Here is a 27,407-nt window from a genome sequence, read left to right as displayed (position 1 = left end):
TTTAAAGTTGGTAAATACATAATAACCTTTTAACTCACACATGCATTCACAAACATACACAAATTAGTATAATGTCAAATGATAACACATACACACACACATACCAGTCCTTCTGTTTGAACTCAAGGCCTGAGCACTATTTTGTTTTGTTTTTTCTTAGGGCTCATGCTCTATCATTTGAACCACAGCTCCACTTCTGCTTTTTTGGATACTTCTGGTTGTTAATTGGAGCTAAGAGTTTTATGAACTTTTCTGTCTGGGATGGCTTTGAAACCTGATCCTCAGATCTCAGCCTTCTGAGTAGCTATTATTACAAGTATGAGCCACTGGCACTTGACACAAATAATATTTTTATACTATTGTCATGTATTTTAATTCATTATAATGAGTTCATTCACAACAAACCTATGAGTTGTCCTTTAAATGTCTCTCTCATATAAGGCTTTACTAACATTTAATCTTAAAATCATCAGTGTTTTCTAGAATTTAAGATTATTACAATAAAACTTACCTCAGTCTTTTTACTAATGTGATCTGTAAATAAAAAAAAGAACAAGACATTATTTTTTTGTAAAAAAATAAAGTAATTGTAAGAGTTTTTAAAGTTATGAGTTTTTTCTGGCTACCTGGAGAAAAAACTCTTGGATTTGTCTGCCCAGGTTGACTTCAAACTGTAATCCTCAGATGTCAGCCCCCAGTGTAACTAGGATTATAAGTGTGAGCCACCAGTGCATAATTTTGTCTTCAAATGTTTGATGGAACGGTTTCTTCTGTATTTTACTATTCAATAATGAATGAAAATATAGTGTTTTTGTTTTTTACTTTCATCTTAATATATTTTATTAATATTCTAATATGCCATTCTAGATAAACTGAAAAGGTTGACTAATAATGTTTGTAAGCAGAAATATATTATTCTTATCCAATGTAATCCATACTTTATGTAGAAGGACATTAATACTAATAATAGGTTTTTGATACAGGGTCCCATCATGTAGAATAGGCTCCTAGAATTCATAATTCTTGACTCAGCCTCCAAGCACTGGGATTATATATATGCAACCCAATACCCAGCAATATAACATGTTTTAATCATTAAAGACCTACAAATGTTAACTTGAATTTTCACTAAATTTTAGAAAAGGGACAAATTCAGAAATACAAAAAAGAGGCTGCCAAGGTAGTTCAGTGGTAGAGCACTTGCCTTGCATGCATGAGGCCCTGGGTTTGATTCCTCAGCACCACAGAAGCAAAAAGAAAAAGGCTGGAAGTGGCGCTGTGGCTCAAGTGGTAGAGCGCTAGTCTTGAGCTGAAGAGCTGAGGGACAGAGCCCAGGACCAGAGTTCAGGCCCCATGATCAGACCCCCCCAAAAAAAAGAAATACAAAAAAGATTTTTATTGGAAATCATGGGATTTTATAAAGACTGATTTTGAATTATGTTAGCCTCTAAGTAGTTATTTCCAAACAGATTGCTATGGTTTAAATATTTATCCTCTTTGAAACTTGTGTTGAAATACAATTGTCATTAAAACACTATTAAGAGCTGAGCGCTGGTGGCTCATGCCTGTAATCCTAGCTACTGAGGTGAGATCTGAAGATCATGGTTCAAAGCCAGCCTGGGCAAGAAAGTTTGTGAGACTCCTGTCTCCAATAAACCACCAAAAAAATGGGTGTGGCGCTGTGGCTCAAGTGGTAGAGCACTAGCCTTGAGCTAAAGAAATGACGGACAGCACCCAGGCCCAGAGTTCAAGCCCCATGACTGACAAAAAAACAAAAAACCCCACCAAAAACACTATTAAGAGATACAACCTTTAGGAGGTGATAGAACTATGATGCCCCTCCCTCTCACTCCTACCCCAGAACTAGGACTGGTGCCATAAGAAAAGGGTGAATTTGGGGCTGGGAAGGTGGCTGAGGCCCTGGGTTTGATTCCTCAGCACCACAGAAACAAAAAGAAAAAGGCTGGAAGTGGCACTGTGGCTCAAGTGGTAGAACGCTAGTCTTGAGCTGAAGAGCTGAGGGAAAAGTGCCCAGGCCCAGAGTTCAGGCCCCACGACCGGACCCAAAAAAAAAAAAAAAAAGAAAAGGGTGAATTTGACACCCTCTTGCTTACCCTTTTGCCTTTTATCACATAATGAGAGAGCAAGAAGGTCCTGGACAGAGGCTAGCACCTTCATATTGAACTTCCCTCCCTCTAGAACTGTGAGTCAATAAATTTGTTTGTTAGGTCAGATAGTGGTGACTCAAGCTTGTAATCTAGATACTCATGAGGCTAAGATCTGAGAATCAAGGTTCAAAGCCAACCCTGGGCAGAAAAATCCATGAGACTCTTATCTCTAATTAACCAGAAAAAGCAGAAATGGAGGTTGTAGCTTAAGTGGTAGAACACCAGCCTTGTACAAAAGAGCCCTCAAGTGTAAGGCCCTGAGTTCAAGCCTCAGTTCTAGCAAAATAAATAAATACATACATATATACATAGTTTGTTAGAACTATCCAGTTCCAGGTGTTCTATTAGACCAGCAAAAATTGATTAAGACACATGTTTACCTCTAAAATATATTAGAAAATCATTTTTACTTTTTTTTTTTTTGTCAGTTGTGGGGCTTGAACTCTGGGCCTGGGTGCTGTCCCTCAGCTCTTCAGCTCAAGGCTAGCACTCTACCACTTAAGCCACAGTGCCACTTCCAGTTTTCTGGTGGTTTATTGAAGAGTTTCACAGACTTTCCTGCCCAGGCTGGCTTTGAACTGTGATCCTCAGATCTCAGCCTCCTGAGTAGCTAGGTTTATAGGTATGAGCCACCAGCGCCCAGCATTTTTACTTATTTTTAAAATGTTATTACTTATAAATATAAAATGATTTTTATTTTAAATAGTTCTTATATCATAACAGATATTGTACATATATTACCTTCAGATTGAAAATCTTTTAGTGATACTGTGAGAGGTTTATCCTTTCCCTGATGATTCTTTCTTTTATCTTTTTTATTCGTAACTTTTGACTGAGCTGAAGCATTATCAGCATTTTCATACTCCTAAAAAAGAATTAAGTTTGGTTTATGACTTATAAAATCAATTCATCAATAGGTAATATGTTTTTTGAAGTTTTACAGGCAAATTGGTTAAGAAAGATGGGTACAATGGAAGGAGTGACATTAATCACCCACTGATTACACATCATTGTATTTATAAACTGATTTAATTAAAACCTCTTAATAAAACTACTTAAAGGTAATTACTAAGTAAATGCAAATAAAAACGTAAAACTCAGGCCAGTCAAACTATATAAAATACTGACTTAAATGCTCAACTTCTCACAACTTTAAACAAGTTTAAACTTTCATCTTTTACTTAAAACATTAAAATAAAGTACATCTTATTCTATAACCCCCTTATTGTTCTTTCTTCCTTTTAGGACCAAATTTTCATTCTCACTCTACTGAAATCTGGATTTGTTTTCTAAATTAAAGCCATTTTTTTCTGCTAACTCTTGGTTTACACTTTATATTTCTGACAACTACTAAATCATTTTTGCTGGTTTTATTTCCCAACTCTCTTCTTTAAAATGTAACTGCGGGACTACAGAAATGGTCCAGTGGTTGAGCACCACCCTAGCAAGGACTAGGCCTTAAATTCTAATTTCAATCCACCCCACCCCCATCTACAAAAGTAGCTGCTGTCTACCAATATCTCAGTCTTCACCTATTCTTCTTAGGCTTTCTTCAGTCTCAACATGTAAAGTTCCAACTCAGTTGGAATGGTCAACAAGCATTTTCAATACTATATGTAATTTATCTTTCCATCAAACTACTGCTTCCCTGCTCAATCTTCTACTAAATTCCTTGGTAGGTCACTATACAACTTTCAAAGCCAGAACTCTCATATTATTATCATGAATCTCCTTGCCTACTCTTCATATATGTTATATAAAAATAGTTATTAAATCAATTACTAGATCTTACTGAATTTATCACAAAGATTTCTAAAATCTATTCTATTTTCCTAGTACTTTCTGTCATTTCCCTATTTCTTTTGTTTGGTCATTAAAACAATATCTAATTTTAGTCTCTCAGACCACCTTTTATACTGTTATAGCATGAATTTTAAAATAAAAACCTAAAATCAATCAAAATTAAAAAACCCAATAGCTTTCTGTCAACAGATATATAAGACCCAACCTTCTTAGCACAGTACATGAACTTCTTTATATTCTATCCATCTGTCTGAAACTCCAGTAAGTTTAGGTCCCAAAATTATATGTTCTCAAATATGTTGTATTCTATCGCATACATATATATCTTGCATGCTTGATACATTGTCTCTCAGAAAGGCTGTTTTCCTCTTTTTCATTTGTGAACTTTCAACAAAGCTAAAAGCTTTTAAGAAATCTTTTCTGGGGGGTGGGAAGGCGGCTCAGTGGTAGAGCGCTTGCCTTGCATGACTGAGGCCCTGGGTTCGATTCCCCAGCACCATATAAGCAAAAAGAAAAAAAGCTGGAAGTGGTGCTGTGGCTCAAGTGGTAGAGTGCTAGCCTTGAGCTGAAGAGCTGAGGGACAGCGCCCAGGCCCAGAGTTCAGGCTCCACGACCAGACCCCCGCTCCCCACCCCCCCCCAAAAAAAGAAAGAAATCTTTTCTGAAAACTCATCTCTATCTAAGGTTCTGAGAAGTCTTACATTTTTGCCTTAATTCCCACTCTACTAAGACTACATTTACATGTATCAGTACTATGTACTAGAATTACATGCATGTTGCCCTCTGCTAAACTAAGCTGAGAATATCTTTTTCTTTGTATTATGTGTCTACCACATTTTGACTAGTAATCACATTTTAACTAGTAATTTGCTGAATGTATGATCGAAGATTTAAAAAACAGCATCTCCAACTTATGATATGAGAAAATCCTTAGCTAAAATAATTATGTTATTAGACTATTGACTTAGAACCTAGAGACTAACGATAATGTAATCACATAAAACTGGCTAATGTATACAAAAGGAGTTCCTCCTTTTCTTAATAATCTTTTTTTGTCTAATAAAACCAATAGTGCTTTTTAGGTATTGGCCCTATTGACTGTAACAAGAAAATTGTCTGCATGATATTTTACCGACACCATTCATTTTATTCTCCCTCTAAGAATATAGCTAACCTTTTTAGTTTTGGAATCTTAACATGTATCTAACAACAAATTATTATAGCATGATATCTGATATTCTATTAGACTAAAAAAATCTTATTGAGAAACACAGGAAGACCTTTCAAGTATAACCTGAAAGTGTATTTAAACAATGTACTCATAAAGTAAGCTGTATCCATTTTTGTAACTGCTTACTTTTTTATCAAAATGGACACATAATAATAAAGGTTATCATTAGTCTTGATTCCCGGAATAACAGGGAACATATATATTATACATATGCACTTCACTGACAACTTTTAAACTTTTCCATTGAGAAGTAGAAAAATCATCTGTGAATTTTCATTTTCCTTTCTTCTTAAAGACATTAATGTGCAGGGGCTGGGAATGTGGATAGTAGAGTGCTTGCCTAGCATGCATGAAACCCTGGGTTCAATTCCTAAGTACCACATAAACAGAAAAAAAAGCTGGAAGTGGTGCTGTGGCTCAAATGATAGAATGTGAGCTTTGAGCAAAAGAAGCTCAGGAACAGTGCCTAGGCCCTGAGTTCAAGCTCCAGGACTGGCCAAAAAAAAAAAAAAAGACATTAATGACAGGGCCAAAATAGCCTTAAACATAAAAGGGACCATCTATGTCTAACCACTGAGTCATAACAAGTTGAATAAATTTTGTAAGCAAAAAAACACAAATGAGGCTGGATGCCAGTAGCTCACACTTGTAATCCTAGCTACTCAGGAGGCTGAGATCTAAGGATCATAGTTCAAAGCCAGCCTGGGCAGGAAAGTCTGTGAGCCTCTTATCTCCAATAAACCACTCAGAAAACTGTAAATGGCACTGTGGCTCAAGTGGTGAGTGCTAGCCTTGAACTGAAGAGCTGAGGGACAGCACCCAGGCCCAGAGATCAAACCCCACAATCGACAAAAAAAAAAACAAACCCCAAAACCAATAAATGTCAAGGACTACAATATCTAATAGTATGAATATAATCAATGTTCAAACAATTTAAATATATAAACAATATCAACATTACTTTTTACTTTTATATTTCTAATTTGTAAAATGCATTTCAATACACAGGCTGCTATCACAGCTCAGTGATAAATGCTGAGTTTGCAAGGCCAAAGTATCAGAAATAGCCTTTTATTTGCTTTACTGTAGTATTTCTCTGGCAAAGTCTCTTATTTGATGGCAGTGTACTCCAGTACTCACTTAAGAGCTTGAATCCAATCCAGAGCCACATATATGCTAAACATATATCCTACCACTGACTATACCCCCAGCATCTTTATATCTACTTATTTTCTAAAAACTTAAATAAATTTAAATTTAAAATTTACTTAAAATTTACATAAATCACTGTGAATTTTACTCCTCTTTCAATCAGATTGGGTGGAGAAATTCTAAACATTCTGAATCATCAGATTAAAAACTCAGCCTACTTTTCTCTTCTCTCAAACAAGGAATCCTATTATGAAAAGTTCCTGACAATATTTTGTTACAATAATGAATTTTTACAATAAACCCATTTTTTCAGTGCTGCAAATCAGCCAGAACCTGACACATTCCAGGTAAGCACTCTACCACTGAAGTCCCAAAGGAAAAGGTTTATGTGAAACTTAGGAAGATTAGTTCTAACCTTGGACTACCTAAGAACTTTAAAAATATCGAAGTCAATAAACACACAAATACCTTTTTGTGCTCTTCATATTCTAATTTACTTAGCAACAATGCCTTCTCAAGATCTGCTTCAAACATTTCAGATGTCAGCTAAAAAAAAAGGTTTCACAATACAGGCAATATTACACCACAGTAGCAAAATAACCATGATGTGATAATATGTACTGGAAAAATAAAACAAATATGTTAAAAAATATTTCAGATCTTCAAAGTTATTTAACCATGCGATATTAGGGAATCCTGTATTTTTTAGAATATTCCAAAGCACAAGCTTACACTTTTGAAATTTCTGTTTTTTGTTGTTTGGCAGTGCTACGTTTGAACTCCTTAGGTTAGGCAGGCCTCTTTCCACTGAGTCATACCTCCAGCCCTACTTTCTGATGGTTGTTTTAGAAATAGGGGCATGATTCACATATGTTAGGATTCTCAGTAGCAAGGATGACAGGTATACAACCAACTACATCCAGTAGTTTATGAGTTTGTATTCATGTTTGATTATAACAGTAGTTTTAAGTTTATATTCATGTTTGATTCTAACTGTAGCAGTTTATATTCAGCAAAAGTAATGGAACCTATGGCTTTACATGATAGGCAAGAATTTTTTTTTTTTTTTTTGTCGGTCACAGGGCTTGAACTCTGGGCTTGGGCACTGTCCTTGCACCCTTCAGCTCAAGGCAAGAGCTCTACCGCTTGAGCCTCAGTGTCACTCCCAGTTTTTTAGTGGTTTATTGGAGATAAGAGTCTCACAGAATTTCCTGCCTAGGCTGGCTTTGAACTGTGATCCTCAGATCTCAGCCTCCCGAGTAGCTAGGATTATAGGCGTGAGCCACCAGCGCTGGGCTGATAGGCGAGAATTTTATCACTGAGCTATATCACAGGTCCATTAAATTTACTTGTGATATTGGGGATTGAATATACTAGTAAAGTGTTCTACCACTTGAGCCATTCCTCCATCTCTTTCACTTGTGCATTTTTTGGGGGAGCAGGAAAACAAGTTCTTGTTGACTGTGCCTATGACAGCCTTGAAGTCACAATCGTTCTGTCTTTGCCTCTCAAGAAAATGGGATACTAGGGGTGCATCACCATGCCCAGCCAAATTTATTTTTTCATTATTAACACAAACTACTGTACAAGTAAGTAAATACAATTTAAATTTAAACTTTCTAAAACTAGATAATTCTGGGTACTGGTGGCTTACACGTATAATCCTAGCTACTCAGAAGGCAGAGATCTCGACTGCAGTCCAAAGCCAGCTCAGGCAGAAAAGTCCACGAGAGTCTTATCTCCAATGAACCAATAAGAAGCTGGAAGTGGAGGTTGGCTCAAATGGTAGAGTACCAGCCTTGAGTGAAAAAACATGAAGCCCTGAATTCAGGCCTCAGTACTGACATGCACATGTGTGCACAGGCACACACATATACACATATAAGTTTAGGGGAAAAATAACTCCCTTTTTTGTATATCACAGAATAGTAGAAAGTAAGATGGTTTAGGTAGGGTAAAATCAAGTTACACTCCTTGAAATTTAGGGATTTAGGCTGGGCACGGGTAGCTCACGCCTGTTATCCTAGCCCAGACAAGAAAATCTTTAAGACACTCATCTCCACTTTAAGACACTCATCTCCATTTTTTCACCATAAACTGAAAAGTGGAATTGTGCTTCAAGTGGTAGAGAACTAGCCTTGAGCACAAAAGCTAGACCACACACACACACACACACACACACACACACACACACACACACACACACACACACACACACACACACACACACACACACACACACACACACACACACGTTTAAATCCTAACTACTCAAGAAGCTGAGAGATCTGGGGATTGCAGTTTGGAACCAGCCAGGATAGGAAGTCCACAACACTACGGAAGTGGAGCTATGGCAAGTGGTAAGAGTACTAGCCTTGAGCAAAAGAGCACAGGGGCAGCACTCAGATTCTGAGTTCAAGCTCCAAAAAAAAGATTTATTATTTCATGTATATCATATATTCTGATACTCCACTACGCTAGTGAACAAGAGAACAGATTAAGAGGAATACCAATATAAGGAAGTTTTAAGATATACACAAGAATGTAATCCAAAACCAATGTGTCTAGGTAAGTCACCAAGACCAAAAAACAGCAGTGAAAGCTAAGTACCAGTGGTTTACACCTATAATCCTAGCATGAGGAGGCTGAGATTTGAAAGACCAGCTCAAGCATGTAAGTCTCCAAGACTACAACTTCAAAATAACCAGCAAAAGAAAACCAGAAGTGGCGCTGTGGCTCAAGTGGTAGAGCCCTCGCCTTGAGTTGAAGAGCTGAGGGATAGCACCCAGGCCCAGAGTTCAAGCCCCACGATTGACAAAAAACATAAACAAAATAACCATAAAGCCAAGCTGGCAGCATGGCTGAAGTAGCTGAGCAAGTAAAAGGCCCTGAGTTCAAACCTTGGTACTGGCAAATATATATTTACACATTGAAGAATGTAACGAAAGCTATCTCATAAGGATTTAGCAGGTTTTGGAATACTCATTAAATATGAAATACTAAAAAATCAAAGACTCAAAGAAAAACAAGAAGAACCATAACAGAAGAACCATGGCATATGACAAGAAACATGAGTTCAAATTCTCTTAATTCTCTATCATAATAGCTTTAAACATACTTGTTAGTCTAATCAGTAGGTATATATAAAGAACTAGATACAATGGAGGGGGTAACAATGTTCAAGAGGAAGTGTACCCATTACCTCACTCATGTAACTGTAACTCTCTGTATAGTATCTTTACAATAATAAAAAAAAAGAACTAGATAGACTAGGGCTCTAATAAGCCTTAAGCAATAAAATATGAATAAAATCATGATTTTCAGAACAAATCTTTTTTTTTTTTTTGGGGGGGTCCGGTAGTGGGGCCTGAACTCTGGGCCTGGGCGCTGTCCCTCAGCTCTTCAGCTCAAGGCTAGCGCTCTACCACTTGAGCCACAGCACCACTTCCGGCTTTTTCTTTTTGCTTATGTGGTGCTGAGGAATCGAACCCAGGGTCTCAGGCATGCAAGGCAAGTGCTCTACCACTGAGCCACCTTCTCAGCCCCAGAACAAATCTTATATAGTACTTCTTGACTTAATCATTGCATTAAATCAACATTAAACCCATCTTAAGTTGAAAAACATCATGATACACTTAATATACCTAATCTATTGACCTACTAAATGTAATAGTTTACCCTAGCCTACACTGAACATACTCTGAACACTTATATTATTTTAGAGTTAACACTTTCATTATCCTAGAGTTGGACACAACTGACATGTGCCTCTTTACTTGACTCCCTTCATTGACTCCCATTGCCCATCTAAGTAATGAAACACTTTTATTGGAGTAGGGAACCCTTTTCTGTTGAGGGCCATCTAGACATCTATGAAACCATTATAGCCCATACAAAATTATTAATATAGGCAGATATACCTCAGGCAATGGACAAGGAGCCTATATGCCTGTCACGTCATGTACCAAATCATTTTTCAGCCTTTATAGGGCCTCTGGGCCAGATATACCCTACTCCTGTATGCAAACCTACAGCAAACCCAAAGGGTTTGTGATCAGAGTATAAAGAACTAATGAGAGCTCTCTAGGATGGTAAATATTTTGGAACCAGATGTAAAAATACTAATTGTAGCTGGATGTTGGTGGCTCATGCCTGTAATCCTAGCTACTTAGAAGGCTGAGTCTGAAGATCACAGTTCAAAGTCTGGGCAGAAAAATCCTCGTGAGACTTATCTCCAATTAACTAATCAAAAACTGGAAGTGTTGCTGTGGCTCAAGTGGGTAGAGTGCTAGCCTTGAGCACAAAGAGGCTCAAAGATGGCATCCAGGCCCTGAGTTCAAGCCCCACAACTGACAAAAAAAACCAACAACAACTAATTGTATGCTTTAATAATACCCTAACAATTTTATCTATTTAAATCTAAAATATCAAATAGAAAACAACACAGTTTTGAACGTTCTCAACACAAAGAAATGATGTTTCCTGTGATATGCCAGTAATATAATAGTGCACATTATACACAATCACTGAAATATTGCACTATACTGCCTTAATATGTACAATATGCCATTTTAAAATTATGTGTGTGTGTATGGCATTGAAGACATCTAATACATGCAGCCAGCTGATTAACCATAATAGGAGTAATATGTGTGGTCCTCCAGTAATTTTTCAAAGTGTAAATCATCTTTTCCTAATTTGGAAAGCAGAATTATTTTCCAAGAATTCTTATTATAACATTATGATTTTAGAAGATGTCTACAAAAACCGTATACAGTGGCTTTTCATGCTAAAAAAAAAACAAACACATTTTGTTCATCTCGGCTAAGTTATTTAAGTTTTATTTTGGGGGTGGTACTGAGTCTTGTGCTTACTAGGCAGGTACTCTACCACTTAAGTGACACTACCAGCCCTTTTTAAGTCTTTTTAGTGTTGATTTTACTTGCCTAAATTTTTGTTATATGTGTTATTGTATCTCTAAGTAATAAAAATTGTCCAATGAGTTGTTGAAGGGTTAAAAATGGTAATGAAAAAGCCATAAATAATCCAACTTATAAAAATAAATTTAGGGCTGGGAAGGTGGCTCAGTGGTAGAGCACTTGCCTTGCATGCATAAGGCCCTGGGTTCGACTCCCCAGCACCACATAAGCAAAAAGAAAAAAGCCGGAAGTGGCTCTGTGGCTCAAGTGGTAGATCGCTAGCCTTGAGCTGAAGAGCTGAGGGACAGCGCCCAGGCCCAGAGTTCAGGCCCCATGACTGGACCCCCCGCCCCCAAAATAAAAAATAAATTTAAAATAGGAATTAACACAATGAATTTAGAATATAAATTTGTCTGCTATAAAGTGATGTCACATAAACAGGTGAAAAGAAATATTATAAATAGAAAATTAAGATAATGAATATTTGAGATGTTCATTTATCAAGTCATACATCCATGTGCTCCTAGCCACCTGCTACAAAACCTGATCATACTAGTGGCCTGAAGACATAATTACTTTTGTTCCATTTTGTAATAATGCCAGTAACCTATAGAAGTCTTTTTAAGACAAGTATGGGGTAATGCTTTCTAACACAAAAGCAATGAATTTTGTTGTTAAAGAATTGAAAACACACTGGCTGACACCTGTAGTCTAAGCTACTCAGGATGCAGCAACCAGAGAACTGCTGTTTGGGGCCAGCCCAGGCAAAAAGAGATATACCTTCATCTGAATAAAACAAGCAGACTGAGTATGCTTTTGTCCTAAGAGATAAGGAGACAGAAGATAAGGAAGAACCAAAGTTTAAGGCTGGCCCAGGCAAAAAACAAAACAAAACAAAAACCAAGACCCTATCTGAAAAATAACCTAAAAAGCAAAAGGGGCTTTTAGCATGCCTCAAGTGGTAGAGCATGTATGTAGCAAGCACAGGGTTCTGAACTCCAACACCAATACCACCCTCTACAAAATGGCCCAAAATAGTGTTCATTTGAAGCTGCATTCCTTAATAGGGAAAAGAGGTACATGTCAAACCATTTTTGCTAAAGGACTTTATTATACCAGTTGTGAAGTTAACATTAAGTATCATGTTTACAAAACTAGAACAAGCTATTAAGACTTCTATCACTGGAGAATACCATGTGAGAAAGAAATTGCTATTGTGTGCATGCTAGCAGACACTTCACTTAAGAGTGGGATAAAATCAGAGTTGAAACCCTAGTACCAGCAAAACAAAAAGTTCACTGGAATAAATAGTAATGTATTATGAATAAAAAAGGTGAAACATATAGATATTTAGTCAACAGTTACTGATGAACAATGTCTCTTAATTTTGATTTAATATTAAATTAGTAAAAATTAGGAATATAATGAAAACAATGGCTTATGTATCATCTTAAAAGCTTTACTGTGATATAATGCACATTTTGGGGGGGATAGTACTGGAGTTTGAACTCAGGGCCTTACACTTGTACCAGTCTTGTTCCAGTCGCTTATTCAACTGATGCTCTATTCCTTGAGCTACACTTACAGCCCTGCTTTTTGCTGGTTAATTGGAGATGAGGTCTTGAGAATTTTTCTGCCCAAGCTGACTCAAATTTTTATCCTCTACGTTCAGCCTCCTGTGTAGCTAGGAGCCACTGGAGCCCAGCTACATATCAATATATATCATATACCACATGAAACCCACCCCATTCAAATGTAAAACAGACTTCTAATATACATATATCTATGCAAAGATGAGGAAGGAATAATACTATTTTCCCACAATGATGCATTACAGACACAAAGTTATGAAATGAAAAATGAGTCATTTTTTGTTGTTGTTGTTGGTTGTAGGGCTTAGAACTCAGGGTCTGGGCACTGTCCTTGAGCCTCTTTGTGCTCAAGGCTAGTGTTCTACCACTTGAGCCCCAGTGCCACTTCTGGGTTGAATGGTTAATTGGAGATGAGAGTTTCTCAGGGACTTTTCTGCTGGGCTGGCTTCAAACAGTGATTCTCAGATCTCAGCTTCCTGAGTAGCTAGGTTTACAGGTATGAGCCCCAGTTCCCAGCTAAATGAAAAATGAGTATTTCTTGACTAATACCAGCCATGAGAGAAAAGGCTAACAAAGAACTTCAGGCTAAAGTTCAAGCCTCAATACTGGCACCAAAAAATAAAGACAGAGGAAGAAGGAAAAGAAGGCGGGGAGGGGGGGAGGAAGGAGCAGAGGAAATAGAGAGGAAAAGGGAGGCGAGAGAGAGAGGGGAAGAAAAGAAAAAAGGTAAGCAAGTATCTTTTCAAAGCCTTTTCCCTCTATTATAATGCTAGGAATAGAAACCCAGGCTTTGTACAACCTGGCAGGTGCTCTAACCACTGAGATTTTATCTCCAGCCCAAATTCTTTTGAAGCAAAATTATCACTAGATATTTTTAATACCAGGCCTCTGGTATTAAAAAATTTTAAGACATTTTGGAGTATTTAACCATAGTTCTCCACTATAATATCATTCCATTTGTAAAAAGGCAGAGGAATTAACAAAATGAAATATAGGAAAATAGGGTTGTAGCTCAAGAGTGTGTACTTAGCCTACTGGACATCCTAGATTCAATTCTCAGCATACACACACACACACACACACACACACACACACACAGACACAGACACAGACACACACACACACACACACACTACTTACAACTTCTTAAATGAAATATAGGAAAATAGGGTTGTAGCTCAAGAGTGTGTACTTAGCATACTGGACATCCTAGATTCAATTCTCAGCATACACACACACACACACACACACACACACACACTACTTACAACTTCTTAAATGAAATATAGGAAAATAGGGTTGTAGCTCAAGAGTGTGTACTTAGCATACTGGACATCCTAGATTCAATTCTCAGCGCGAACACACACACACACACACACACACACACACACACACACACACACACACACACACACACACACACACACACACACACACACACACACACACACACACACACACACACACACACACACACACACACTACTTACAACTTCTTTAAATTGCCAAAATCAATGTAAATAATCAATGTAGAAGGTGATTTTCTAGATTAAAAAATTGAATTATTCAATACAAACTGAGGAGCATTTACAAAATACTCCTTACAAATTGCTCCTCAGAATAGTGGTGACATGGATTTGAATGCTCTACTATCTGAAAAATCCATCAACTCACTGAGCAACAAAGGAGAGCAACTTTACTTAGCTGTACCTGTTCATCTCTTTGTCTCCACTCTTGCCAGTTTTCTTCTCGTGACTCCTTCTGTCCTGGGTTTGACGATGAAAGCTCATGTTGAGCATTACAAATGGCATGAGAGGATTTTTGGGGAATTTTCTTAAAAGCTAGATTCCTGAGCTATAAAACATATTAAAAATTCAGTTAATAAATCTAATGATTTGTTAAAATTGGTATTTTTAAAATATTTTGCTGACTTAGGTACCTAAAATAGGTTTGAAGTTTTTGTTTTTTATTAATTTTGAGAACAGAATCTTACAATATTTCTGAGGCTGGCCTTGAACACTTGGGCTCAAATGTACCTGTCCCACTTCGGTCTCCTAAATAACTAGAACTATAAGTGTTTTATCATTGTGCCAAGCTTTTTTTTTTTTTTGGGGGGGGGGGGTGGTCCGGTCGTGGGGCCTGAACTCTGGGCCTGGGCGCTGTCCCTCAGCTCTTCAGCTCAAGGCTAGCGCTCTACCACTTGAGCCACAGCGCCACTTCCAGCTTTTTTCTTTTTTGCTTATGTGGTACTGAGGAATCGAACCCAGGGCCTCATGCATACAAAGCAAGTGCTCTACCACTGAGCCACCTTCCCAGCCCCCAAGCTTGTTTTTTTAAACTCTTCTTTCCCCTTTCCTACTCTCCTTTGCTGTCACTTTCTGTCCTTTTCCCTCTTCTTCCTTCCTCCCATCCATTTACCTTCCCCTTCTCCCTTTTCTTCTCTCTTCTCCTCTTTTTCCTTTTCCATTTTATTCTTTTGGTTTTAGAGGAATAGCACTTTTCTATGCAGCCCAGGCTACCCTGAAACTCACAATCCTCCTACCTTAGTTTCTGACTGCTGGGATTACATGGTGTGTTATCACCATTGCCAGTCTATTTTAAACTTTTTAGAATGAAGACACAAGCTTCTATAGTAAACAAAATAAGACATTTTCAAAAATATTCTCTACTACATTTGACTTTTAAGTACCATACATTTTTATCCCTTCATTCAAGTAATACTGAGTACCTATGGACCAGATACAATGAATATGTGGGTGAACAAGATAGTTCTTGCTATGATGTTAACAGGAAAGCAGACAACATAATTATAATTGCTACCTCATTTGCTTCACTCTGTTGCTGTTCCTTCTTTTTTCTTCTTTTCTCTCTCTTTTTCTCATTTGTAGTTGATTTGTTTCCCAGAGTTTGAGACTTTCCAGTATTACGACCTTTGCCTTTTCCAGGCTCAGAATCAGAACCACTGCCACTGTCTACTTGTAACAGGGCAAAACGAGAAGCAGTGGTGAGAACAGAGCTAATGACTGCTGAGGCCATGGTAGAGTATTCTTTTAAAATACTTCTATTAAGTTCTGTAGGAGGAAGATAAGGAGACATATGAATAGACATGCTTAGTAGAAATACCTTTATATAAAAACCACTTTTTTGGTGGTACAAGAGGTTCAACTTAGGGCGGCATGCTTACCACTTCACTAACCCACCAGTCCTTTGCTTTTTAATATTTTTATTTCTTATCTTCAAGTGATTGTACAAGGGGGTTATAATTTAACATTTATATGTATAGTGTATCTTGATCCCTTCTTTCATCATTCTCCCCATTTCATCTGCTCTTTCCTCTACCAGTCTGGTTTAGATAGGGTTTCATGCCTTGGACTACTCCACCTCCCAAGTACTTGAGATTACAGACATGTACCACTACACCCTGTTTATAAAGCCTATTTCTCCTGACATCAGATACAGTAGTATTTGGATGCATGCATACTCAAAGTTCCATTGGCAGTAACATACTTTATAACTTAACATTATAAAATTATTCAAAATAAAAGTGATATTGATTTTTCCCAGTTAACTACTGCAATACTTATCAATATGTTTTTCTGTATGATTTTCCTCTTCTTTAACTACTTCTGTATTATACATACTTACAGGAAAAATATGGAGATATGCATTTTCCATTGCATACAAAAAGATCCTTAGTTCAACATCATGTGTATCTCTTAACTTCCCAGAAAAAATTTTGTAAGTAGAGATAAGCATTCTTATATTCAAAATTTGACAGACTGTGAATTAACAATTTAAACAGAGTTTAAATTTCTGTAACAAAAATTCTTCAAAATCACTTCCTACATTCAGTTCACTAGTCCATGTGCCTAGTACCATTCCAAGCATATTACTGGAGGTAATATTATCCTGAATTTTGTATAACTTACTCCTTTGCTAATCTTACACAGCTGTTCAACTACCACTAGATTTAACTGTTGGGATTATAAACTGCAAGTGGTAGCACCATTACTGTTTGGAAATACTCTTTATCCTTCCCTGAAGTATCACTCTCAGTTGAAAGCAGAAATGACCACATGACTTACTTTACCCAGTGATAAACAACTTTAAAAAGCTTTCAAAGTCAGTGGTTTGCTATGTTTGTCTTTCTTTGCTTTTGTGATTATGAAAGAATATGTTGAGATGGGGGTCTCTATTAGGCCTATCTGAGAGAATTCTGAAACTACAATGAACAAGCCCTTTACTAACTGATGTAGCTTGAGCAAGAAAGAAATGGTTTTGGGATTTGTCAGGTTGTTACTGAAGTATAATTTGGCTTGTGACATATTCTTTTCCATCATAGGAGACTGATTTTCCAAATTACAGATTTTGTATTTAGGTTGTCATGAATGTGTTAAATGTCTACTCTAAAACATCTCACCAAAGGCAACAAACATTTTCTTTCAGTTGCATAAGGTAGAGATTCCTTGACGATATGACCTCAAAGTTTCTTTCCGGCCTTCAGAAACCAGGAAAACCCTGAATAAGTCACTGCCTCTAGTCTAGTCACCTGATGCAAGGAACTTCCCCTAGTACTTGTCTACGAGTAGCTCCTGCACATGCTGCTCTGCAGCTGTGACCAGGCAAGTGTTCCACCTCCAGAAATACACTGCTGCCATCACCACAGGGCCGTAGGCCAGAGGAACTGTGAGAAAATTAATATTCCTGGTGCCCAAAAGAGCAAGGCACACAGTAGAAAGAACAGAATGTCAGAAGTAGGGGAGCCCAAAATCTCCTGGTTAACAAAGTTCTAAGCCATGACCTTAAATTTCTATTAGTATTTCCACCATATTTGTCAGCATCATGCTCTTGTGGTAGCATAAAATCTAGCTGCAAAATAACTCTAAAAACAACAAATATACTTTCTACTAGGGCTTAATCATTATTTTGAAATGCTTTAAGTCAGAAAATCCAACTGAATTTGAAATCCTTTCATTTTACTACAAGAAATTTTGTTTTACATTTTTGATAAAGAGCTTTATGAGAGGGGAGGGGAGGGGGAGTGTGTGTGTGTGTGCGTGCGTGCGCGCGCGTGCGCCAGTACTAGGTTTGGACTTAGGGGCCTGAATGCTGTCCCTAAGCTTTCTGGATTAAGGTTGGTTCTACCACTTGAGTGCCACACCACTACTTTTTTGGTGGTTAATTGGAAATAAGAGATTGACAAACTGGGCTGCTTTGAACCATAATCCTCAGATCTTGGCCTTCTGAGTACTAAGATTAAAGGTGTGAATCACCAGTGCTTGGCTAAGCTTTTAGATTTTTAAAAAGAATTTCAACAGTTAAAAATTACTGAATACTTAAGACAACAAAATGGTTTGTTTTTATTACCTACTCATACAAACAAAATTTTAAGACACACTCAATATGAAGAAATCATCTAGTCTACATCAGGAACTGTTATTTCATAGACAAATTTGATACTTAAAATTTATATACAATGAATCAAGCATAACTTTCTTCTTAGAAATACTGAAAAGGACTTTGAAGTTTTATATCAACATTTAGTGTCTGTCCTAATACCGTACATTGTTTTATATTCTCTGTATACTATTTTTTAAATGCAGTATTTATTTCTTTCCATCAGTTCTTTTTTTGGGGGGAGGGGGGATCATGGGGTTTGAACTCAGAGCCTGGGCACTGTCCCTAAACTCTTTTTTTTTTTTTTTTGGGGTCCGGTCATGGGGCCTGAACTCTGGGCCTGGGTGCTGTCCCTCAGCTCTTCAGCTCAAGGCTAGCGCTCTACCACTTGAGCCACAGCGCCACTTCCACTTTTTTCTTTTTGCTTATGTGGTGCTGGGGAATCGAACCCAGGGCCTCAGGCATGCAAGGCAAGCAAGCACTCTACCACTGAGCCACCTTCCCAGCCATCCCTAAACTCTTTTACTCAAGGCTATCACTCTATCACTTTAAGCCACAAGCCACTTGCTATATATAACTCTACCACTTTGAGCCACAATGCCTCTTCAGCTTTTCTGGTAGTTAGTTGGGGATTCCTTGACTTTCCTGCCCACGTTGGCTTTGAACTGTGATCCTCAGATCAGTCTCCCAAGTAGCTAGGATTACAGGTGTGAGCCACCAGTACCTGGCTTCCATCCAGTTCTATATAGACACTTATAGCTCTCCTTCCAATTTTAATTAAACCCAATTTATTACTTACCACGAACTACTATTTCCCCTGTAAAATAGGTCCACTGAGTTGTGAAATCTGAATAAAACAATATATGTAAAATGCTAAGCACAGTAAGTGGTACAGCATAAGCACATCAAAATAACCATCTGTGAGTATTCTATTATTTGATTGAAATGTGTCTTGCATGCATTAAATGTTCATAAATGTCTAAAACATCCTCAGAGGTACAGGATCTGGCACAATGAATTTGGAATGTAATTAAGTATATTTGATTCCATTGCAAAAAATGTTTTGAAACCCAAACCAACATCCAACCCATCTAGAAACTAATCCTTTAATATTTGACATAAAAGAAAAAAGTTTCAGCTGGATGCCTGTAATCCTAGCTACTCAGGAGACTGAGATCTGAGGATCAAGGTTCAAAGTCAGCCTGGGCAATAAAGTCCATAAGACTCTTATCTTCAATAAACTACCAGAAAACTGGAAGTGGCACTGTGGCTCAAGTAGTAGAGGGCTTGCCTTGAGTTGAAGAGCTCAGGTACAGCACCCAGGCCCAGAGTTCAAGCCCTATGACCGACAAAAAAATAAAAATAAAAATAGCAAATAGCATAAAGACTGACATACAAGCCAATGTAACAGAATTAAGAACCCTGAAACAAATCCTCGTTATCTAAAATAATATCAAGACTCCACAACAGGAAAAAGAAAGTCTCTTCAACAAATGGTGTTGAGAAAATAGGATACTTGCATACAAAGAATGAAAATGCATCTTATCTATACTATACGGATAACTTCACAACTTCTGCTCTTTAAACACAGTTAAGGCTATAAAAAGAGGGTTGAGAAAAGTGATAGAGTGCTTGCCTACTGAGCATGACATCTGGAGTTCAAATCTCAGTATTAGCTAGCAAACAAACAAACAAACAAACAAAAAACACAGCCAGGCGCTGGTGGTTCACGCCTGTAATCCTAGCTACTCAGGAGGCTGAGATCTGAGGATCGCGGTTCAAAGCCAGCCCAGTCAGGAGAGAACGTGAGACTCCTATCTCCAATAAACCACCAGAAAACCGGAAGTGGCGCTGTAGCTCAAGTGGTAGAGCGCTTGCCTTGAGCTGAAGAGCTGAGGGACAGCGCCCAGGCCCAGAGTTCAAGCCCCACGGCCGACCAAAAACAAACAAAAAACATAGCCAGCGCGCCAGTAGCTCATATCTGTAACCCTAGCTACTCTGGAGGCTGAGATCTAAGGAGCACAGTGGTGGTGAATTGGAGATAAGAATCTCATGGACTTTCACAATCCAAGAACTCCTTCGTGCCTTTTTTTAAAACCTTGCAAGACATCAGATTTTTGAAAATACTACTTTATGCCAGGCATGGTGGCTCACTCCTGTAATCTCAGCAATTTGAGAGGAAGAGATCTAGAGGATCTCCATCTGAGGCCAACCCAGGCAAAGAGTTAGTTAAGACCTCTAACTCAGAAAATAAGCCAGTCATAATGGTGCACTCATGTGATCCCAGATGCAAGGGATGCCTGAGTTAAGAGACTCCTAGTCAAGGCCAGCCAATGACAAAATTGTGAAATCCTATCTAAAAAGTAACCCAAAGCAAAAAGGATTACAAGTGTCCCTTAAATGGCAGAGCATCTGATGCAATATCCCCCCCTACAAATATAACTAATAATAAAACATATAAAGGACTTAGCTAGGGTAATATTCCTTTAGTCTTCTGCCCTAAACTTCTGCACCTTCAATCCAGTCATATATTAGAGGTATAAGGATAAATAGCATCAAATACAGGTCCTTTCCTTCTGCTTTCCCATTCTTTCAAACATACTTGGTCTCTAAAATTCAGATACTTAATCTGTTCATTTATACATACTCAGAAACTATAATTACAGCATACAATATAAATGGAAGTATAATGGACTGCCACTAAATTACTTGGTCTAAATTTGGTGCCCCATGTATGTATGTGTGTGTATATATATATATATATATGCGTGTGCGTGTGTGTGTGTGTGTGTGTGTGTGTGTATTTTTTTAATTTTATTTGTCAGTCATGGGGCTTGAACTCTGGGCTTGGGAGCTGTCCCTGTGCTCTTAAGCTCAAGGCAAGCACTCTACCACTTGAGTCACAGTGCCACTTCTGGTTTTCTAGTGTTTTATTGGCAATAAGACTTTTCCTGCCCAGGCTGGCTTTAACCATGATCCTCTCAGATCTCAACCTCCTGAGTAGCTAGGATTACAGGCATGAGCCACCAGCACCCGGCTATACCTCATGTATATTAAGGAGGCACATATATAGTACTAAAATACTACATAAATCATGTTTCTGGTCAAGAAATATAACAATTATTTTGCATTCTTCCCTCTCTTCCCTATGAGCCTCCTTTTGAAAATAATTTCGGTGCTGGGGGTGTAGTTTGGTGGTAGAACATCTGCTGAACAGGCACAATACCCTGGATTTTATTCCCTGCTCCACAAAAACAAAAAAATTCAATAATTTGTTTTCTAAAATGCAAAATTTCAAAGCTAATATAAAAAGTAAACAAAACTATACATCATCTTTATAATAACAATAAAAAGAAATTAATTTTAAAATTTTTCAGGTGATTATTTCAAAGAAACACATAAAAAGCCTGTAATTACAAATATGCAGCCAACTCATTATATAAATGTAGTTTTTATTATTCTATTGTATTTTATATTAATGATTACCATTGTAAAAACTATTGATTTCTGTACACTTGCTAGTGCAGTGGTGTTAAAAAGTTTAATGAAATCAGACTTTTCAAGTTTATATGTACTCCAGGAAAACCAAGTGGAATTTTGTGAACTCATTACTAGTTTACTTGTTCCTGTTTTACAATGCCCTTCCCCTTCCACTGAAGACTTCAATTCACTTCTGAAAACCCTGCTCCTTGGCTAGTCATCTCTATGAATCACTGTCTGAACTGAACTTAATCATTCCCTCTTCTGTAAAACAATTTCCACACTTTGTATTTAATTACTTCTATTATTAAATGGGCTTTATTAACATTATCTCTTTATTGTTGTGCCTGGCCCCTAGGGTTCTAATTTCAAGACGATGAACAGGGCTTCTTCTTTCTATACCTCACAAAATACTCCAGGATTTGACACATAAAGATAAATTTATCAAAGTTAGTTGTGGTTTTGAGATGTGATATTCTCCAGGTACATAGATAACTATGCACTGCACATGTATTCTAGGAGGAGAAAAACAAAAATGTAAAGTGTACCACAGATCAATCTCTATTCCCATATTATCAATGTAGATTAACAATAATTATTAACAGTTCAAAGCTGTTTATCCTAAGTGACATTCTACCAACCATCAACATAACTACTTTTGTTTAGATAGCAAATTTATGTATGTATTATGAAATTTATGTATAAATTTTAAAGTGCTGATTTAGACCACGAGTACTGGCACATGCCAGTAATCTCAGCTACCTGTGAGGCAGAGGCAGGAGATGGTACTGAGCTATCCCAGAAAGTTATAGAAACCTTCTCTCAAAATCAAAATAAAAACAGGGCTGGGAAGGTGGCTCAGTGGTAGAGTGCTTGCCTTGCTTTCATGAGGCCCTGGGTTCGATTCCTCAGCATCACATAAGCAAAAAAGAAAAAAGCCGGAAGTAGCGCTGTGGCTCAAGTGGGAGAGCACTAGCCTTGAGCTGAAGAGCTGAGGGACAGTGCCCAGGCCCAGAGTTCAGGCCCCATGACCGGAACAAAAACAATAAAAAATAAAAAAAAAAATAAAATAAAAACAAAAAATGTTGAAGGTATAGCTCAAGTGGTAGAGCACTTGTTAAGGCCCTATATTCAATCCCTAGTGCCAAAAAAAAAAGAGAGAGAGAGAGAGAAAGAAAAATGACGTAAAAGAATAAGAGTGCATGGCATACTTAAATTGATGGTTTCTAAAAAGTAATGGACTAAACCACATGCAGGACTTCTAATTGATTGGTTCTTTTGATTTCTATCAAAGACCACCACCATTATGGCTTCCTCCCCCACCTAGATTACCTCACTGAAGACAGGATAGATCTCAGTCAAGGGGACCACAATAATAAATATATATTAGCCTGAAAAAAATTAGTACAATGTAAATGCCAATAGGTGAGGTACTGGATCTCACTACAAAGCCTACACTGGCCTTGAATTCTCTAGCAGTCCAGAATGGCCTCAAACTCAAAATCCTCCTGCCTCAGCATCCAGAATGAGACTTCAAGCATCTGCAACCATATCTAGTGGTGCCTTTTTGAAGTGTAATCAGATGTTTTTTAATAAACTGAGAAGTTGGAGTCATATGTAGATTCAGTTGTGGAGCTCTTGCACTGTATATGCAAAGCTTGGGTTCAAATCCCCATGCAGTATAAAAAAAACTAAAAGCATAAAATGAAATGGCACTCATTATCACTGATTTACCATTTATTGAACAAAAAATTATTTTCTGTTCTATTCCTCAAATAACACAACTGACCAGAATCTTTCACTGTATTCTTAAAAATGAAGGTTCCAGACAGGCATTGTTGGCTCTTGCCTATAATCCTAGCTACTCAAGAGGATTGTGGTTTGAAGCCAGCCTAGGAAGTAAATTCTGTGAAATTCTTATTTCCAATTAACCACCAAAAACCTGGAAGCGGGGCTGGGAAGGTGGCTCAGTGGTAGAGCGCTTGCCTTGCATGCATGAGGCCCTGGGTTCAATTCCTCAGCACCACATAAGCAAAAAGAAAAAAGCCGGAAGTGGCGTTGTGGCTCAAGCGGTAGAGCGCTAGCCTTGAGCTGAAGAGCTGAGGGACAGCGCCCAGGCCCAGAGTTCAGGCCCCACAACCAGACCCAAAAAAAAAAAAAAAAAGAATAAAAAAAAAAATAGAATACAAAAACCTGGAAGCGAAGCTGCAGCTTAAATAGTAGAGTGCTAGCCTTGAGCAAAAAAGCTTAGGGACAGTGCCCGGGCCAAGTTCAAGCCCAAGGAACAGCACAAAAAAGCCAAACACACAGACACACACAAACCACTTAGAAATCAACTAAGGATTACAACTTACAGTGGGCAGTATATACTAAAACTTTACTTGCAATATATTCACTGAAAACACTGTGAACTTAATGGCATGCCCAATCTCCATTTTTTCCACATATTATTCTCTTATTTCTGTGGGTTGAAAAAGCTAAACAAAATTAACAAACAGGTACTAACAGGATTCTCTCATGAACAAAGGAAATTAATTTTTGCATAAAACTGTCATTTTACTCTGTAGTGCTAGAAGTTACCAGATTAGTATTATATAGGTAAAAGACCTTTGATGACAAGGTGATCTCAAGAATATCTCAAGACAGAGGCTTATAATCCTAGCTACTTAGGGAGTGGAGATCTGAAAAATCAAAGTTTGACCAGTCCTAGCAGGAAAGGCTATCCTGGATACTCTACCTCCAAAATAACCAACAAAAAGTGAATGGGGCTGGGTGCAGGTGGCTCAAGCCTGTAATCCTAACTACTGAGAAGGCTCAGATCTGAGGATCATGTTTCAAAGCCAGCCCAGGCAGGAAAGTCTGTGAGACTCTTTTCTCCAATTAACCACCAGAAAACTGAAGTGCCACTGTGGCTCAAGTGGCGGAGTGCTAGCCTTGAGCTGAAGAGATCCCGGTCAGCGCCGTGGCCCAGAGCTCAAGCCCCAAGACCAACAGCAACAACAAAAAGTGAATGGGACTGGAAGAGTGGCTCAAATGGTGGGAGCCAGCCATGAAAGGCTTTGAATTCAATCCCTTCTACGGGAAATAACAAAAATTTGTTTCATTAAATAGAATTTGGCTACTTGACAATTTTAGTGGCAGAGCTTGTTGAGGAAATATATATATATATATTTCCCTAACTTTCACATACAATATTTTACTTCGTTATGAGGTTTCTGAAATATTTGTATGTCTACAAGTCAAATTTATTAACAAAATAATTCTGGTTACAGTCACAAGCCATTTCCTATAAAAACTTACCTTAATGAATGGTGTAGGAAAAAAAAAAAAAAGCCACTCACTGTCTTTCAGGATGGTGGTGGCTCATGCCTACTCAGAGGGCTGAGAGCTGAGGATCAAGGTTCAAAAAACCAGCCCGGGAGAGACAAGTTTCTGAGACTCTTACCTCCAAAAAGCTCGAAATGAGGCTGTAGAGCTCAAGTGGTCGAGCACCAGCACTGAGAGAAAAAGCTAAGGGATATAGCAACCCGGGCCCTGAATTCAAGGCCCGGTACAAACACACAACGCACACTGTATGAAGATATATGGATCTACGTATAAATGAAAGATATGTATACGTGAAACATGTGTCTATACACACACATGCATGGCCTGGGGGAGAAGAAAAACCTAGTTCCGAATGTTTTAAGTGAGGAGGCATGACTGCCCAATATTTACAGCACTCTACGTGTTTGAGATCACAACAGTTTACAAGACCGTTCCACGGAACAACAGCAGGCAAAGGAAGCGGTGCGCGCCGGCCCCGCCGTGGCGGGCGGCGGGCAGAGGGGTCCCGCGGCAGAGTCCGGGCGCATACCTCATTGAGGAACCAACGCCAAGCCTCACCCTGCGGCTGCTCTGCCCAAACTTCTCAGCAAACTATCTGGAGAAGAGCCGGGGACCGCGGCGTCCCACTCCCGGGCGGAGAAGCGCCCTCGCCACCTGCAAGGCAGCAAACAACGCGTCAGAAATTCCCAGCGCTCTAGAAATTTCCAAGCGCCCGGCGGTGGCGGTGGCGGTGGCGGAGGCGGCGCTGGCACCTGTCACCGGGCGGCCGGGGGGGGGGGCCCCCCGCGGGGTCTCGGGAGGCGCCCGGGCCTGAGGTCGGGCGCGGGTCCCTCCCTGCCGCCCCCAGAGGCCGCGGCCCTTTCTGAGGAGCCGCTCCGGCCGGCTGGGGCCGTCGCTTCAGGCCGAGTGGCCGCTATCCGAGGCCCGGGGGACGGCGGGGAGCACGACCGAGTGGCCGCGGCCGGGCTGAGGGCCGCGAGAGCCGAGCCCCCGTGAGGTGGGCCCGCCTCCGCGACTCACCGGGCCTCCCGGCCGCGGGCTCGGCTCTCCTCAGCGCTCCGTCTCCCCCGCCACCGCTGCCAGGCGCTGCACTGGGCGTTGGGACGGGTCTGGGTCAAGGGTCGGGGGTGGGGGGTGGGGCGAGGCGGGCTCGTGGGGTCCGGGGTCGCGCGGCGGGTCGCGGGCGGGCAGCGGGCACTAACGGGCCGAAGCGACGGACGGCGAGGAGTGCGGCCGCGGGCTGCGGCGAGGGGCGGGGAGCGAGCGGTGGGCGGGAGGCCGCCGGCGGGGGCGGCGGCGGCGGGGGCGGGGCCGGGGGCGGGGCCTGGCGCAGCAGCCGCGCGCGCGCGCGCCGAGGAGGTTTGTTTATTTTCCCGGTGGGTTTTGACGGCAGCGCTGAGGAGAGGTCCGCAGGTGACGTGAGCGCCCCGACCTGAGGGGGGGGGTGTCGGGGGGGGGGGGGGGTAGAGGAGCGAGAGGACCAGAACCACCTGCTGGAGAAGAGGAGCTACGGGGGCCGGGCAGGGTCCAAACATTTTCCGTAGGCGGCTGCGAGGCGGACCTGGGGGTCACAGGGAAGACAAGGGCTCTTTCAAAGGGGGAGAACAGGGCTGCAAAGCCACCCCCCCCCCCACACAAGCCCCGAGCTGCTCAAGGCAGTCACCTGCCAGTGAGGAGGCCGGGGAAGTGGATGGGATTGTGGGACTCTAGCAGCCTGGGTTCCCAGCAACTCAGGGATGACCTCCCTTGGAGCACAGGGATGCTCTAAGTTAAGACTGGAGTAGCCAGACCGCAACCGATCTCGCCGGGGGAAATGATGACTCCCGTTCTCTGTAAGCCGAGCTTTCCAGTTGACCCCCAATCAATCAGGTAATTTTGGTGCAGTCATGCAAACCAAATTTCAGTGACTTACCCTTTCCCGAAACCTCATAGGTAATGACAGCTATTGGCAGAGTTGGAACCCAGAACTGGAACTGGCTCCAATTCTGATTCCACTGTGACATGATCGTCGCAAATCACTTTGACACACACACTAGGCTTCCTTTTACCCATGGGTAAGATGCTATAGGGTTGCAGAGGGGAGTTGAAGATGTTATCTTTGCCCTAAAAGAGTAAGGAATAAGAGAAAGATTAAATAGTTATAAGAGACAAACCATATTAGGTGCCATATGAATAATACAAGGAGTGCTGTGAGGGTCAAAACACTCAGCATCTGTCTGGGCTGGGGGTGGGGAGTGTCAGGGCCCAGGGATGTTAGGAATTGGCCTTGAAGGAGGTTGGGGAGGATTCTTTAGCTAATGCATGGAAACTTGCATGAAAACCAATGAAAAATGCGTTC

The 27,407-nt window shown here is 39.8% G+C and overlaps 1 protein-coding gene across 4 annotated transcripts in view; it reads right to left on the bottom strand.

Annotated features, from left to right (window-relative positions):
* The window catches only part of Gkap1 (G kinase anchoring protein 1), a 53,360-nt gene extending 27,192 nt beyond the window's left edge, over positions 1–26,168 (bottom strand). For 2 of the 4 annotated variants that reach the window (XM_042696221.1, XM_042696224.1), the window contains exons 1-7: positions 26,090–26,168; positions 25,599–25,723; positions 15,686–15,936; positions 14,576–14,719; positions 6,823–6,900; positions 2,910–3,033; positions 512–534 (exon numbers count right to left, since the gene is read on the bottom strand). In XM_042696221.1, coding sequence (XP_042552155.1) covers positions 512–534; positions 2,910–3,033; positions 6,823–6,900; positions 14,576–14,719; positions 15,686–15,901 — 585 coding nt within the window. In that variant the 5' untranslated portion in view covers positions 15,902–15,936; positions 25,599–25,723; positions 26,090–26,168. The remainder of the gene's footprint in view (positions 1–511; positions 535–2,909; positions 3,034–6,822; positions 6,901–14,575; positions 14,720–15,685; positions 15,937–25,598; positions 25,724–26,089) is intronic. The other 2 variants (XM_042696222.1, XM_042696223.1) reach the window with 2 other exon arrangements.
* Positions 26,169–27,407: the final 1,239 nt, after the last annotated feature.

Source organism: Dipodomys spectabilis, unplaced genomic scaffold (assembly GCF_019054845.1).
Source record: "Dipodomys spectabilis isolate Male_0828 unplaced genomic scaffold, ASM1905484v1 ptg000204l, whole genome shotgun sequence".
NCBI classification, from domain to species: Eukaryota; Metazoa; Chordata; class Mammalia; order Rodentia; family Heteromyidae; genus Dipodomys; species Dipodomys spectabilis.
Note: the sequence above shows the minus strand (reverse complement) of the source record. Positions and strands in the feature narration are given on the sequence as shown.